At 49.3% G+C, this 15,270-nt stretch overlaps 1 protein-coding gene across 2 annotated transcripts; it reads right to left on the minus strand.

Annotated features, from left to right (window-relative positions):
• Positions 1 to 1,745: 1,745 nt before the first annotated feature.
• On the minus strand, positions 1,746 to 14,987 carry LOC124667614 (thiamine pyrophosphokinase 2-like). 2 transcript variants are annotated; one of them, XM_047204876.1, is made up of 7 exons: positions 14,879 to 14,987; positions 13,680 to 13,871; positions 13,494 to 13,590; positions 7,160 to 7,232; positions 4,749 to 4,850; positions 4,369 to 4,618; positions 1,746 to 2,092 (listed from the first exon to the last, which is right to left on the minus strand). In XM_047204876.1, the coding sequence occupies exons 2-7, from the start codon at positions 13,837 to 13,839 to the stop codon at positions 1,971 to 1,973; spliced, it is 804 nt and encodes a 267-aa protein (XP_047060832.1). In that variant the 5' UTR covers positions 13,840 to 13,871; positions 14,879 to 14,987; the 3' UTR covers positions 1,746 to 1,970. The 2 variants fall into 2 exon arrangements, with proteins under 2 accessions (XP_047060832.1, XP_047060833.1); XM_047204877.1 differs by lacking the exon at positions 14,879 to 14,987 and having other exon boundaries at positions 13,494 to 13,595; positions 13,680 to 13,789.
• Positions 14,988 to 15,270: the final 283 nt, after the last annotated feature.

Consider the following 15,270-nt stretch of genomic DNA (forward strand, 5'->3'; position numbering starts at 1 on the left):
ACGCGGACAGATGAAGACGTCCGTGCCTTTTTTTACTCCCCAACGCACAGCCACGACCCAAATCCGACGAGGCAAGAGGAGACGCGCAGCGGCGTGGTGAGGCGCGGCCGGCGTCGTGGCGGCATCGCGACAGGCCTCGGAGACGAAGCCGGCGGGGCTGGGACCGAGCGCGCGCGGCGAACGCTGCCGTCCGGTGCCGCCGGACACCCACGGCGGCTCGTCCACCTGCGCCGCCTTGACCAGCTCCTTCATGGCCGCCGGCTCGAGCTCCGAGCACATGCCACCGGCTTCGCGTCGCCAGCCTCCGCGAGCGCCTCGCCGGCCTCGAGGCATCCGACGTCGCCCTCGCCGGACTGCCGCGGGCGCGGCCCGTTTGCCGCCGCGGGCGCAGCCCCATCGCTGCCTCCTTGCGGGTCCCGTCCCGGCCCTCCAACGGGCGTCGCGAGCGGCTGGGCGGAGCGGCGCCTCGGCCATGGCGCGCGGGCGGCTCGGGCTGGGCGCGAGCTGGCGGAGCGGCGCCCGGCCATGGCGCGGGCGGCTCGGGCTGGGCGCGAGCCGGGCGGAGCGACGCCCCGGCCATGGCGCGGGCGGCTCGGGTAGAGCGGTGCGCGGCCGTCTTGGGCTCGGCCTGGGCCGGGCGCGAGCCGGGCGGAGCGGCGCCCCGGCCGCGCACCGCCACGACGCGAGCATGCGCCGCGACGCGCCCGGCGTGGCTTGGGGCGGGCGGCGCGGGGCGCGGCCGTGGAAGGCGAGGGCGGCGCGGGGAGCGGCCGTGGCGTGCGAGGGCGGCGCGAGGAGCGGCCGTGGCGTGCGAGGGCGGCGCGGGGCACGGTCCGGGCGGGCGGCGCGGGGCGCGGCCGTGGCGTGCAAGGGCGAGGCGCGGCGGCGCGTGCGACGAGGCGCGGCACGCGGGCGGCGTCGAGGCGCATGCGCGCGTCGTGGCGGTGCGCGGCCAGCGGCGGCCCGTGGTCGCCGCGGCCGGCCACGGCGAGCTCCGCCCGTCTTCGTCTTGCTCGGCGGCGTCGAGGACGGCGGCGCTCGTTTCAACTCCGGCGACTTTCAATAGGGCTGAAAAAAAGGAGGCAGCGGCGGCGGGGGCCTTCAGGCGAGGGTGGAGGCGGAGCATGGTTAGGCGAGCTCGATTCCGGCGAGGAGCATGGAAGGTTTCCATGGGGAAAAGGCGAACAGAGGAGAGAGAAGGGTGGTGGTCTTGTGTTGTATTTTGTGTCACTGTCAGATGGGCCAGGAAGCGGACACAGGCGGACGTCCCCGTGCGTCCGGCTCGCCCCAAAAGTCTCCCAAACTTGCGTCAGTTTTGGGTCAGGCCGGACGCTGCACCTGTCCATTTTTAAGTTGGGTTGCCCCGTTGGGAGCAGGTTTTACCCAAACGGACACATCCGACGTCCGTTTTTGGGTTTGGGTGCCCCCGTTGGAGATGCCCTAATGTGCCCGGCGAGCTGTTACATGGGCTTCCTGGTACGGAGTAAATAGTGGGTCGTGTGTTCCATCGATTCGTGTCATGTCAAAAGCCAAGAGAGAGAGAGGGGGGGGAGAGATGTTCACAACGTCAAAACATGTCTAAAATCAACGAAAAAAATGAAAAACAAAACGACGAGCGCATGATTTTGTGTATATGCAACGCCGAATTTAATGGCATTTTACCGTCTGCAACAATTTAAGTAGGTCTACCAGACACGTCTGAGACCGATTGTCACTTATACCAGCACAAAAACGTATATTAGACATCATTATCGTAACCTCGTGGGTTTCAATCAATCTGAGAACATAGGCTCAACGACGAGCCACCGGATTTATTTACCAGATATACAGAACAACTTCTGAACACAAATTCAACTGCACTGTACAAGGTCTGACCTTAGCTAGTTAGCTGATACGTGCACATCGATGTCAAAGATTTCACTATAAGGAAACAAGGCAGATGTTTCAAATGAAACGGAGATGGAAGCCCTTCAGGTAAGATTTCGAAGAGAAATTGTCCATAGAAGATCTGCATCAGACTGCACGGTCACTTTCTCGGAATCCACGATGTTGGACGTGCTAATCATGCTGCCGAATTTCATTTTTGCATCACCTGCAAGTAGAAAATGTTAGCCCAAACTAAGGATAGTAGCAGCAAAATTTTCCCATATAGTAGGAGCAAGGACAATCTCATTTTTGCATCACCTGCAAGTAGAAAATGTTAGCCCAAACTAAGGATAGTAGCAGCAACATTTTCCCATATAGTAGGAGCAAGGACAATCTCAAACAAAAGGATATTGGGCTGGAAATGTTTGAGTAAATTCCATATAGGTACCACTTTTGGGGCAACGGTTTCAAGTTGGTACCATCTTTGGTACTTTTAACAAGTACAACTTCTAGGGCAGCAAGTAACAAATAGAGCAATTATAGGGTTGACACCGGTTTAACCGGCGGGCCACTTGTCAGAGCAAACGGCCGTCGGACAGCCGTAAGGTTTCCTATATTCTTCTTCTTCCTCCTCTAATTCTTTTTTCTTCCTTTTTTTCCTGGCGTTGACCCGACCTGTGCGCAAGTCGGAGCAGCCTGAGACCTGCTCGCCGGTGCCCACATCCTCCCTGTCCCCGAGCTCGCCTGCTCCCGCGGCCGCCCCTGGCCAGCGCTCGGATCTTGGCCGGAGGCCATGCACTGCTCGCAGTATCCCGCGCCGCCGCGTCCACCGTTGCATCCTCCCCGGCGTGGTCATGTCGCCTCCGCCGTCCACGGCGGCAGGGCGAGCCAACTTCTGGCGCTGAGGCCCTGATGGTTCTAGTGGCGCAGAAGGTGAGAGCGGCGGCCGCCTCGACGACGACGTTGGTGTGCGCGGCGGCGCGGAAGTCCTCGGTGTGCCGCACCGTGCACGACTCCTTGCCGACGCAGGCCGCCTCGAACACCGCCAGCGCGGCCTTGGACTCGCACTCGCCCTCGTACGTGACGCCCATGGCTCTCCCTCACATGACCGCCGTTCGCGCCATCCGCGCCCAGCTGGCGCCGTTCTCATCCGAACGCGCGCAAGTAGCAGCGCATGCAACGGCAGCCTCGGCCATGCGCGCGTGTGCAGCAACATCGCCGCGGACGTGGAAGTAAGCGGCCCAAAGCGTTCTCCCTCGACATACGTGTGTGTGCGCACATCCAGGCAGCAGCAAAGTTACAACGGCGCACGGCGCCCGCTCGCACGCGCGCGACAACAGCGCCGCTCGGCTGAGCCGCGGCCTGCACGTTCTGCGCCTCGCCCGCACACGCAACAGCCGCGCACAACAATGCCGACCTAAGTAACCAAAGCAGCTATCAGGCAACAAGCAGCGCGCAACGCAATGCCAAAAGCAGCCAGCGAGCATCAAACCAGCGGCCAAGCCATGCGGCCAAGAGCACTAGAGCACGCAGCAACATTCGAGCGCACATGCAGCGCGTATGGCTGGGCAGCAAGCTGCCGGCAACGCCGCGCGGCAGCAGCGCCCGGGTCGTGCCCACCGGCCGCGTCATGCCGCTCACCCGCGCCAGCTCCGCCTCGCCCTGCACCTGCGCATCACCGGAAGTGGCGGTGCTGGTGGCAGCGCTGTTGGTGCGGCGCTTCGAAGGACCTGAGCGAGCCACGCGAACTGGGAGTGGAGTCAACGACCTGGTCCCACCGACTCGTGCCCTAATGGCTGGCGGACGGCCGTTTGCTCTGACAAGTGGGACCGTGTGGTTAAACCGGTGTCAATCCTAGAATTGCTCTATTTGTTACTTCCTGCCCCATAAGTTGTACTTGTTAAAATTATCAAAGATGGTACCAACTTGAAACCGTTGCCCCAAAAGTGGTACCTATATGTAATTTACTCGAAATGTTTAGACCAGTTGAAACCAGCGATCCTGCATGTAAGATTTAGCGCCTTCAGATTGGGCTCCTGAGAAGCCGTTTTCCTTTGCGCCAACTGGAAAGGGGCTACGCTCGACCAAATTTGCTAAAAAATGTAAGGTATAGCCTGTAGTCATGTATCTTTAAAGATAACACACGGTGGTAGATTTTAACAACATTTGCTAAGAATCTGTTGTTTTTCATATCTTGCAAGTAAAATTGAATTTGATTCTCAAAATCTAAATGACTACAAACTCGACTTCCACTATCTTCAGTTACCTTTTGATAATGTTTTAGAGCCTCAATAGCATGGAATTTGCAATTTTTTATGCATTTTCATAAGATATGGATAATTTCACTTTTTTTTGAAAGGTGGATAACTTCACATATGTTTCACCTACAATGATGTCAATTTCATGTTAAATTTGATTCATCTTTGTTGGTAACTTTTTAAGTGAATATAGTTAAACTCTCGAATCGCAGAACTTGAAGCAAACAAGCAGAAGAAAACTCACTCAGGTTCCATTTGAGGCCAGTCGTTGTAGTACTTGTAGACGGTGCTCCAATTGGAAAAAGTCCACAATGTGGTCCTTCTAAAGACGACTCAATATAGATCTCATGTTGATGTGTTTTGGGAAGAAGTTGGATTAAGCAATCATCTGAGAGAAGCACAATCCGCATGTCCGAGAACACATGGAGAACATTGATATTTGCAGCCTCGTGATCAAACCTTCCACCAAGTGCTCCAGTAACGAGAACGCAGAGCTGCAATATTTGACCGAAAATGTAAGTTACATAGTGGTAACCATTACAGGTGAACTTTGATAGAAAATATCTTCTGTAAAATATATCAATGCCATAAATAACCAAATCAGAAAGTACATAAGCTACTTACATTGGACTTTTCATGATTAGGAGTGCGGTCGCGGATACTAGAAATACATTTGTGCAGATCTGTTGTCTCTTGGTTGTGGGATTTATCAGAAATTTTGGTTCCCTGCATGGAGAACAGTTTAGCAGAACAAGAACAAATGGCATCATAATCACATCTGCAATAAGATTAGTTCACCGGTGCTAAATTCAAGATTGACAAAGTGAGACACCCGGTGTCAAATTCGCTCCTAATACTCCATGTCAACAAGTATTACTTGTTTAACTCAAATTCCAGCCAGTTACCAGTTGTCAAAATAGTTTTGAAATTTTTCTGCAGGATGGAAACAGTGGATAGTTGTATTGCAATATGTGGACAAAAATAATATGCGCTGAAGAGCGTCAGAGAAGGATCCTGGGATGTATGTGTGTTGCTGAACGCCTGAACCCCACAGATCTCAACATCGTCATGATGTGATTATTTTCTCCTAGGTATATCATTGTCCTCCTTCAACCGTAACTAGTGGAATAATACGAAAAGCCTTGATACAGATGCACTTATGTAGGATCCTTGCACAATGAGTTTTTAAGAAATATAAGAAAAGAAATATTCAGGCACTGAAATTAACGCCTTCATATTTCCCAAAAGGAATATCCATATATAATGGAGGATAGAATCCTACACCATACTTTTCTTTTATAGTGATTATTAAACTAAGACCGTACAATCTTGACTTTTGTTTTCAATCTTGAAGAGGAAAACTTGGGCAGTTTTAGACACAATAGGAAAACAGTTGTGATTTTAGTCAAAATGACAAAGACATCACTCTTGTTTCTAACTATAATCATATGAACACTAAGTAAAACTGCAGAAGGACCTCTTACTCTTGGATTAAGGTATAAACCGAACAAGCTTTTACTTATCAAAGTCACCCTTTTATAACATGCAGTCAACTGCACTTTAAAAGACTAGGTAACTGCCAGATATGAAATTGATCATTGTGATACAAAGTAAAAAAACAAATCGAAATACTGTTCGGTCACCACTGCTTTTTCAGTCTTCAACCAGATTTTCTTCCAGTTTTAAGTGGTTATATTTCTTTATTCGAAACATTGAGTGAGTAGTGGCATTATTAACATTGATAATCCGAAACTAAACTGAACTCATCAAATTGTGCAACTGGACCCTGCTATAACTGTGCCAAACACATGCTGAGTGTTTATTATGCATTATAAAACGTTGACCAACGGGGGAAGATTCCATCCCTTGGCTATACGTTATTAGATAGATGATGAGACCTCTCCAGCAGCGAATTTATACGCACTAGATAGCACCCCGTTTAACATCGTCATGATGTGATTATTTTCTCCTAGGTATATCATTGTCCTCCTTCAACCGTAACTAGTGGAATAATACGAAAAGCCTTGATACAGATGCACTTATGTAGGATCCTTGCACAATGAGTTTTTAAGAAATATAAGAAAAGAAATATTCAGGCACTGAAATTAACGCCTTCATATTTCCCAAAAGGAATATCCATATATAATGGAGAATAGAATCCTACACCATACTTTTCTTTTATAGTGATTATTAAACTAAGACCGTACAATCTTGACTTTTGTTTTCAATCTTGAAGAGGAAAACTTGGGCAGTTTTAGACACAATAGGAAAACAGTTGTGATTTTAGTCAAAATGACAAAGACATCACTCTTGTTTCTAACTATAATCATATGAACACTAAGTAAAACTGCAGAAGGACCTCTTACTCTTGGATTAAGGTATAAACCGAACAAGCTTTTACTTATCAAAGTCACCCTTTTATAACATGCAGTCAACTGCACTTTAAAAGACTAGGTAACTGCCAGATATGAAATTGATCATTGTGATACAAAGTAAAAAAATAAATCGAAATACTGTTCGGTCACCACTGCTTTTTTCAGTCTTCAACTAGATTTTCTTCCAGTTTTAAGTGGTTATATTTCTTTATTCGAAACATTGAGTGAGTAGTGGCATTATTAACATTGATAATCCGAAACTAAACTGAACTCATCAAATTGTGCAACTGGACCCTGCTATAACTGTGCCAAACACATGCTGAGTGTTTATTATGCATTATAAAACGTTGACCAACAGGGGAAGATTCCATCCCTTGGCTATACGTTGTTAGATAGATGATGAGACCTCTCCAGCAGCGAATTTATACGCACTAGATAGCACCCCGTTTAATTAGGTCCCGTTGGGACTCGAACCCGGGTGGGCTGGCTGCGCACTCGCAAGCCTTGCCACTGAGCTAGCACTCAGTTCTCGTTTATTATGCATTATGTTAGAAGTAGTGCAGTATCACGGTAATCAAACAACACTAACAGTTGACCTGAATACCACCAAATTGTTCAGATAATGTAAAAATTGCAGAGAAGGGAAAGCAAGCAGAAAACCTGACAAGAGTAAAATCTTTTTACTTCTGGCCTTATAGAATCCATATCCCCCTCAATTATTTCTGGAATATACCTGGATAAAAGCAATGAATTGTGAGATTTAGGAAGGAGAAAGTTCTACATAATACTCTTTGGCCTGATCATCAGGCCAGAATCGAGCAAAGACACATATAAGCAGCTTGGTGCAAGAAAAATTACTGGTCAGGAAATTCCATTGACATATACAAAATAAAAAATTTGTCCGCTCGACATCAGAGTATACTATTAATGGTGTTTGGAAAGCATACACTGACATTCCGAATAGATTAGTCTATGTCTGATCAGGTAACACAGATAGAGGTGTATATCAATTGTAGCAGGAGATCTGCAATAAAGAATGGGCCCATACAGACTGTACAGCAATCTAGATGGCTTAGCCTTAATGATTTATAAGTATTTTGTACAACCTCATTGATACACTAGATTCCTCAGAAACAACAGGATTTTCCAATACACACGGGGAAAATTACTGCCATCTGTGGTGCAATCTGTACAATCTGTCATGCTTAATTCTACCTACACCAACATATTCATTGATCATAAGTTGCATATTCGTGACCCTTATGTCCTATGTACAAAATTCTTCCATGCATGTGTGTGCTAACTAAAGTCACTTGTAGACAATACTTACTCTATTATTACACATGTGTGTTAGTGCCAAGAAATAAACACTCCTGGAAACCAAATATTATAAGGAAATCAGATTTCAAAATGATCCTGGCGGTGTAAATCATCGTTCATTGACTATCCAGGAAACCTTTGTAATTATGTAAGTAAAAAAATTACTCAAACAATCTCGATATAGATAATTAACTTCTGAAATAGAGTTAAAATCCAGAAAATAGTAATAAAATTAACAAATGAAGTTTAATTGAAATGAAATTGGAGCGGCTATTGTATAACCAAACATTTGTAGTTAATATTAAGAAATTCAGAATTAAATGATTTTTTTGGATAAATTTACATTCTGAAAAGCTAATATTCAATGGCCTGCTTTTTGTCTTAACAAGCGATGTTGCCACGCTCCATCAGGTTTTGTTGGATGGATTTCGTTGAAGCGGTAAGGACTCCGTATAAGGTTAGTGAACTACCAGATCAAAGTTGTAAACAGCCGGCTTTAGCCCAGCTATAGCCTGTTGCGAGACTTCTCCCTACAGCTAGGCCATTTATAGGATAAATGAGAAAAACCACTAATAGCCGACTATAGCCCTATTTAACCGAGTGCGGATTTCCAGAGGTCAGGCCACACATAGCCCGTTTTTGAACCATTCAAAAATGAAAATTTTGAAGTTTCAAAAAAATTTAGCCCCTAAACTTCCTGTTTTTTGAATTTCTCTTCTCTTCTCCTTTTTATTTCCTGTTCTCTGATTTTCCGTTCAATCTGATTCGATAAAACTTGTGAACTGAATAGCTGAATACTTGTTTGCATTGAATAGTTGAATGAGTTGTAGCTCGAATCATGTTTGAGTCATATATTTCCCTTTTTTTGCCAAGATATAACTGAAATTTCCCCTATTTTTGAAATAAAACGCTAAATGGACTAGCCCGCTATAGGTGCGCTATAGTCTTTCTTAGCTGCTGAAAATGCCGCCGCTGTTCTGTGGAACTCCACAGAAATGGAACATATCAGAGATTTCTGTGGAATTTATTATAGTAAGTAGTAGCAATGGAACAAGTATGATTTTACTTCACTATTTTGGTAATGTTCACTGTGCAATATATCAAGAAGCCCATCCTATTGATTATTGAGTAGTAAACGATCAGCACTGTCCAGTTAGCCAATGGAACAGCAATATATTAGATTTTGATATTCAGTACTTCAGATAATAAAAACCACACCATAAAGAGGTATCTATTTTGTTCCAAAGATGAAGTTGTGTATCCTAACTGGAATCCATGTGGCCGATGCTACGTAGAATGCAGTAACACTTGAAGTATACAGTTCCTGAGAGAGAAAATAATGCCCCACCCACAATTTTCAAACCCAAAGACCTGCAACTTTTTTCGCGAAAACGCAAAAGCCTTGCGTTTCGATGCATTGATAGAAAAGGAAGGTTATATGTACAAGCCCGCGCACGGACTAACACCACGCCGTACAACTCGACCCAAGAAAAGAAAAACTAATCTAGGGGAGCAAAAGGCGCACGCCTCGGGCGCCCGCGTCCGCCCAGAGCCGCGCGTCGGCAACTATGTCGTTGAATAGGGTTGTAACCGAAGGCCGCGCGTTATCGAAGACCGCCGCGTTCCGATGCTTCCATATCCACCATGCAGTAAGCATGATCACCGACGAAGTGCCCTTGCGCAGCAGGCGAGGGGTGGTCCGCACCACCAGCGACCACCACTCCGCGAAGTCACCCTCAGCCGTGGGGGGTCCTGATGTGGATCTGATCCACGAGAGGACCTCAAACCAGACCGTCCTGGAGAACGAGCACCCTGTGAGGAGGTGCCTCATAGTCTCTTCGGATTGGTCACAGAGCGGGCATTTAGGCGCATGCGGTAAGCCCCGCCTCGCCAGCCTCTCACCCGTCCAACACCTGTCCATACAGGCCAACCATATGAAGAATTTGACCCTAGGTGGCGCCCATGATTTCCAGTTCAGCTCCCAGGAGCCTGAGATGAGCGCCCCCTGGAAGAGTGCGTCATAACAGGATCCGGCTGAGTACTGGCCATCTGTCGTCCAACGCCAGACCAACCTATCTTGAACCTCCGAAAGTTGGGTGTCCCTTAGCCTGCACCAAAGCTGCACGTACTGCCAGAGTGCAAGTGCGCTCGGCGCACCCACTATGTCGGAGATCCAAGAGCGATCGGCGAGAGCTTCATGGACCGTACGCGCCTTTCGCCGGCGCTTTGGTACCAACGCATACACCTCGGGCGCCAATTCCCGGATGGCCTTGCCCTCCATCCATCGATCTTCCCAGAAGAGGGTGGACTCTCCATTGCCGACCACCGAGAAGGTGGAGGCCGCGAAGATGTCCAACTCCGTCTTCGAGAAGTGCATGTCCAGCCCGCGCCAAGGTCGCAGGGGGTCCGTGCGCATCCTCCAGATCCATCTCACCCTCAGACTTGTCGCCGTGCGGGCAAGGTCGGGGATCCCTAGGCCTCCGAGACGCAGGGGGCGGCAGACCCGCACCCAGTTGACATGGCAATGACCGCCATTCGCGTTTGCCCTTCCCGCCCAGAGGAACCCGCGCAGGACCTTGTTGACTTGCTTCAGGGCTGTTCTGTTGAGACTCAACACCATCAGCTGGTGCAACGGGATCGCTGCCAGGACCGAGCGGATAAGAGTCAGACGTCCTGCCCTGGGCATCATAGATGCCTTCCACGTAGGAAGTTTGTCAGCGAGCCTGTCAACCAGGGGCTGGAATGCAACAGCCGTCAGCCACCTGGTAGACAGTGGGATACCAAGATACTTCACCGGAAACGGCGCCAGCTGACACTCCATGAGTCGAGCAGTCGAGCAGCGCCTTCAGCCTGAACATCCGAGCAAGCAATCGGGGAAACCGAGCACTTGGTGAAGTTAGTGCACAATCCTGATGCCTGCCCAAAGAGCCCAAGGATACCGCGTACCGCGCGCAGTTCCGTCTCATCCGGGTGGCAAAAGATCACCACATCATCCGCATAGAGCGATACCGACGTCACTAGGTCTCGCCGCGCCAGCCGCATGAGGATACCCAACTCAATGGCTTTAGCAAAGACCCTATTGAGCGAGTTCATAACCAGTACAAACAGCGACGGCGACAAGGGATCGCCTTGTCTCAAGCCCCTCCGATGCCAAATGGGGGGCCTGGCTCGCCATTGAGCAGCACCCTGGTACTAGCCGTGGATAGGAGAATAGACACGATCTCACGGAACCTCGGCCCAAACCCAAGCTTGCGGAGGACCTCCATAAGGAACCCCCACGAGACTGAGTCAAAAGCACGAGCTATGTCCAGCTTGAGCATCACCCTTGGCTCCTTTTCCCGATGAAGGAATCTAGCCGTCTGCTGAACCAACATAAAGTTGTCGTGGATACAACGCTTGCGTATAAACGCGCATTGGTTGCGATCCACCAGCGACTCCATCCGAGGTGCCAGCCGGGTAGCCAGCGTCTTTGCCACCAATTTGGCGAAGATGTGGATCAAGCTAATCGGCCGGTAATCAGCCAAAGCTACCGCGTCTGGGCGCTTGGGCAGCAGGGTTAGCAATGCCTGGTTAAGGCCTTGAAACCCGCGCCCGCACAACGTGAACAGCTTGCCGAAGGCAGCCATGAAGTCCGCCTTGACCACATTCCAGCACTTCTGGAGGAACTCAGCCGTGAAACCATCAGGGCCTGGCGCCTTGCCTGTCGGCAGTCGCCGGACCACCTCCCAGATCTCCTCCTCTGTGAATGCTCTCTCGAGCTCGGCCAGATCCTCGGAATGCGTACCCAGGAAATCCAAGTCCAGCGAGTGCTGCCTCTCGATCGAGGTGCCCAAGAGGCCCTCAAAATGTGTGAAGGTAGCCTCCGCCATGGCCGCATGGTCTGAGATGACCGCGCCGTCGACCTGCAGGCTATGGATCACATTCTTCTGGCGCCGGTATGCCGCGTGTTGGTGGAAGAAGGCTGTGTTGGCATCCCCCTCCTTGAGCCATGCGATCTTGGCCCGTTGCCTGGCCATAGTGCGCTCCAGGGATGCCAAGCCCAAGTAGGCGTGCTTTAGGTGGGCCCGGAGTCGACGCTCATCTGGTGACAATTGTCGCGATTCCATGGCTATGTCCAACCTTAGCACCACCTCCCACGCTATCATGAGCTGCAGTTTAACACACCCAACCTTTTTGTCGCTCCAGCTCATCAAGCTGCGCGCCGTGCGTTTCATCTTGGCGGTGAGTCGCCGGAAGGGGTCTGGGTCCCCCTCAATCACCTCCCAGGCGGCACGCACAACCTCAACAAAACCCTCCAGCTTCAGCCAGAAGCGTTCGAACTGAAACCGCTTTCGCCCAGCCGATTTGGTGGTGCAGTCCAAGAGGAGCGGGCAGTGGTCAGCCACCACCGTCGCCAAACAGCGCAACATGCAGCTGTTGTGCAACTCCTCCCAAGCAACCGTGACAAACACCCGATCTAGCCTGACGAGGGTGGGAATCTCCCTCTCGTTGGACCAGGTATAGCGTCTCCCGTGCAAGTATACCTCTTTCAACTCCCAGTCGTTTAGGAAACGCCGAAACCGGCCCATCATCCTGCGATTCAGGTTACCGTTGTTTTTGTCTTCATCGCGGTATATCAAGTTGAAGTCCCCGCAGAGGGCCCACGGTCCTGGGTGACCCTCGCGGACCTCCCGCAGTTCCGCGAGAAAGGCGACCTTGTCAGCCTCAGCCTGTGGACCATAAACGCAAGTCAACTACCAGCCTGTGCCACCGCCTACTGGGGAGACTCTGGCCGTGACACTGTTAGCCCCGTAATGGGCGCTATCGAGCTGCACCATCCGGCTAACCCAAGCCACAAGGATCCCCCCACGTGTGCCAACCGCCGGCAAGCAGAAGTAAGCATCAAAATCCGCGCCAAGCGCCTCCATAACGATGGTATGGGTTACAGTAGATAGTTTTGTCTCTTGAAGGCATACAATGGACGCACCCGTAGTACTAACTACACTCCTAACACCCGAACGTCTTGCACGATCATTAAGGCCTCGCACATTAGCCACCATCACTTTAGGTTCGTACAACATTGGAAACGACCAGAACACCCGTGGAACACCAGCAGGGGGTCATGCCTCAATGAGGCGACCACCCGACATCCCCAGCAGCGGTTGGGAGCAGCCTCTGATCGTCGACAGCGACCAGCCGTAGAACTCAGCAATCGCCTCGATCATATCGTCCGTGAGGGGTAGCTCGTACATCTTGTGATAAGCTTCAAGGGCTGCCGCTGAAGGCGCCTCATCCCCCTCGAGAAGACCGAGCTTGCGCATCAGGTTTCGCACCGCACGCATTTCTGCGTTAAGGCCTCCAGGTTGTCGAGCTATCCTCGAGCTGCGGCGTGGTTGGAAGTTGAGCTCCGCAAGCCTACGTCGAACAGCCGGGGTTTGCAAGAGTGCATCCGAGCCTAGCTAATACAGAACCTATTTGGCCAACTCTACCTCCAGCTTGAAACTACCATGTACATCTCGCTTCAAGTGAGAAGTAGAAAAAAAATATATAGAAATGAAGCCACTGTAGTTGTTGCAGCCACTCTATTGTCAACAATATCTATGACAAAAAAAATTAAAAACCTTGACCGCAATACATTGAAAATGTTTAAGATTAGTTAAGCGCTACACTACAAATGGAGCAAGAAAGTAATAACCTATTTCTGGTGCTTTCATCGTCTTCATAACTGGTCATCTGAGACATCTCATCAAAAATACGATTGGCTCCTCCATCAGCACATATTCTCAACTTTGCTGCTCTAAACCAAATTCGAAGGTATAGTATCAAAGATACATGTTGTGAACACACTATATAAAGGATCAAATAAGACAGGGTTGCTTACCTTGAGCCCAGAGACGAGGCATGAATCGTGGAAGATGTTGGTTAAGAACAACCAGATTATAGTTGTTTGCTGGAGTCTTGGCTGGCTGATGCAATTTTGGAAGAAGGAAACTAGAAGAATGTACCATAACCTCCATACTGCGTATTGTGCGCCACAGCATCTTATCCTCTTGAAGGTGATAAGTCAAGCTAACTGAAAAATCGAAACCAATTTAGAGATTCAAAAGTCATCTATCAGTCTATCACAATGAGTGATGACAGTATCAAAAATGTGAAAAGCATTCTTATGTTCCAGCATTGTAGCATCTCAAATTCAACAGAATGGAAGAGGGAATGCTTCATGATTCTCTAGTGCACTATGTCAATCTTAACCAACTATCGCACCACACCCCACAAAATTCCCTTTTTAGTGAAAACTGAAAACCATAATAAAATACAAATAATAAGGTCTAAAATAGTACAACTGGCCTGATACAACACCAAAATGAGTCATATTACACTACTAGTAAAAAAAAAAGGTTATTTCGTTGAGTGGAAGCTCCAAGTAAGTGGATTCGTTCCTGCCTAAATTGATAGCATCTATTACGAATTAAGACTTCATTTGTCAACTTCTTTTTTAATCTGAAAAAACTGGCCCCGCTTGACATAGCTGACCATCTTACTTTTTTTTTTTTTTTTTTTTGCAAGGGACCATCTTACTTAATCCTTTGACATTCATTGCGACACCCAAATTTGCCAATATGTATCTTAATGCTGAACTCTCCTGCCACCTTATTCAATCATACTCCCTTGCAGTTAAAAATGAGGAGACCCGTCTCTTCAGCTAGGAATCAAGGAGTGAGCTCTGCAGGCTTGTAGCCCACTGCCCACCCGAGACGACCTAAGAACTATCCCTTTTCAAAACCAAACAAAACGAATCGTCCGAAATACCGCACCTTCTATCTAGGTAAATTTGCGAGACATTATCTCTGAAATCCACCAAACTTCAGGGTCGAATCGACGTGCCTACCACTCTGAACCTCCCCATCGGCCAATCCAACCATTTCCAGCAAGGAATTTCTTCCAGGAACTGAAAAAAGGTGAAATCTTTTTCTTCGGGCCCATCACCGCAGAAAACAAAACCCAAACCCACGGATGAAGGGATCCCTACTTGCGAAGGACAGAAATGACGGATGCGCCAGGAATCGCATGAAGACTCACCTCAGATTACGCGCGCGCCGAGGGAGGATCCGAGGATGCGAATGGGAACGCCAGGCCAACTCGCCGCTTTGCCGTCGTGGGAGAATGTTCGCGTAGAATGGAAAGAACGTATGCTACGTTTAAAAATAGAAAATAAATTGCTTGTTGAAACATAAAAGCAACATATGCGAATGGGAAGCACGTACCGTCGTTATCACGAGTTTCAATTTGGGGCGATTTGCACAAAAATAACCCAAAACTTGAAGAAAAGTACAGACTGACCCTTCGGCGAAACTATTTCACCCATCTAACCTTTTTGTGTGGCGCCCTTTCCATCGGCGCCGCACATGCCAGTGTGGCGCCCCTTCAGACGGCGTCACTCTCCCAGCCGACGTGGTGCCCTCGACGCTGAG

This window comes from Lolium rigidum, chromosome 6 (assembly GCF_022539505.1).
Source record: "Lolium rigidum isolate FL_2022 chromosome 6, APGP_CSIRO_Lrig_0.1, whole genome shotgun sequence".
In the NCBI taxonomy this organism is placed as follows: Eukaryota; Viridiplantae; Streptophyta; class Magnoliopsida; order Poales; family Poaceae; genus Lolium; species Lolium rigidum.

What these genes read in the sequence shown, in the direction of transcription:
- LOC124667614 (XM_047204876.1), bottom strand. Translation starts at nt 13,839, where the DNA reads ATGCTGTGGCGCACAATACGCAGTATGGAGGTTATGGTACATTCTTCT. An exon ending in GATGAAAGCACCAGAAATAG is followed by an intron (nt 7,233 to 13,493) that starts GTTATTACTTTC and finishes GCTTTTATCCAG; the next exon opens with GTATATTCCAGAAATAATTG. An exon ending in AAAGATTTTACTCTTGTCAG is followed by an intron (nt 4,851 to 7,159) that starts GTTTTCTGCTTG and finishes TTCTCCATGCAG; the next exon opens with GGAACCAAAATTTCTGATAA.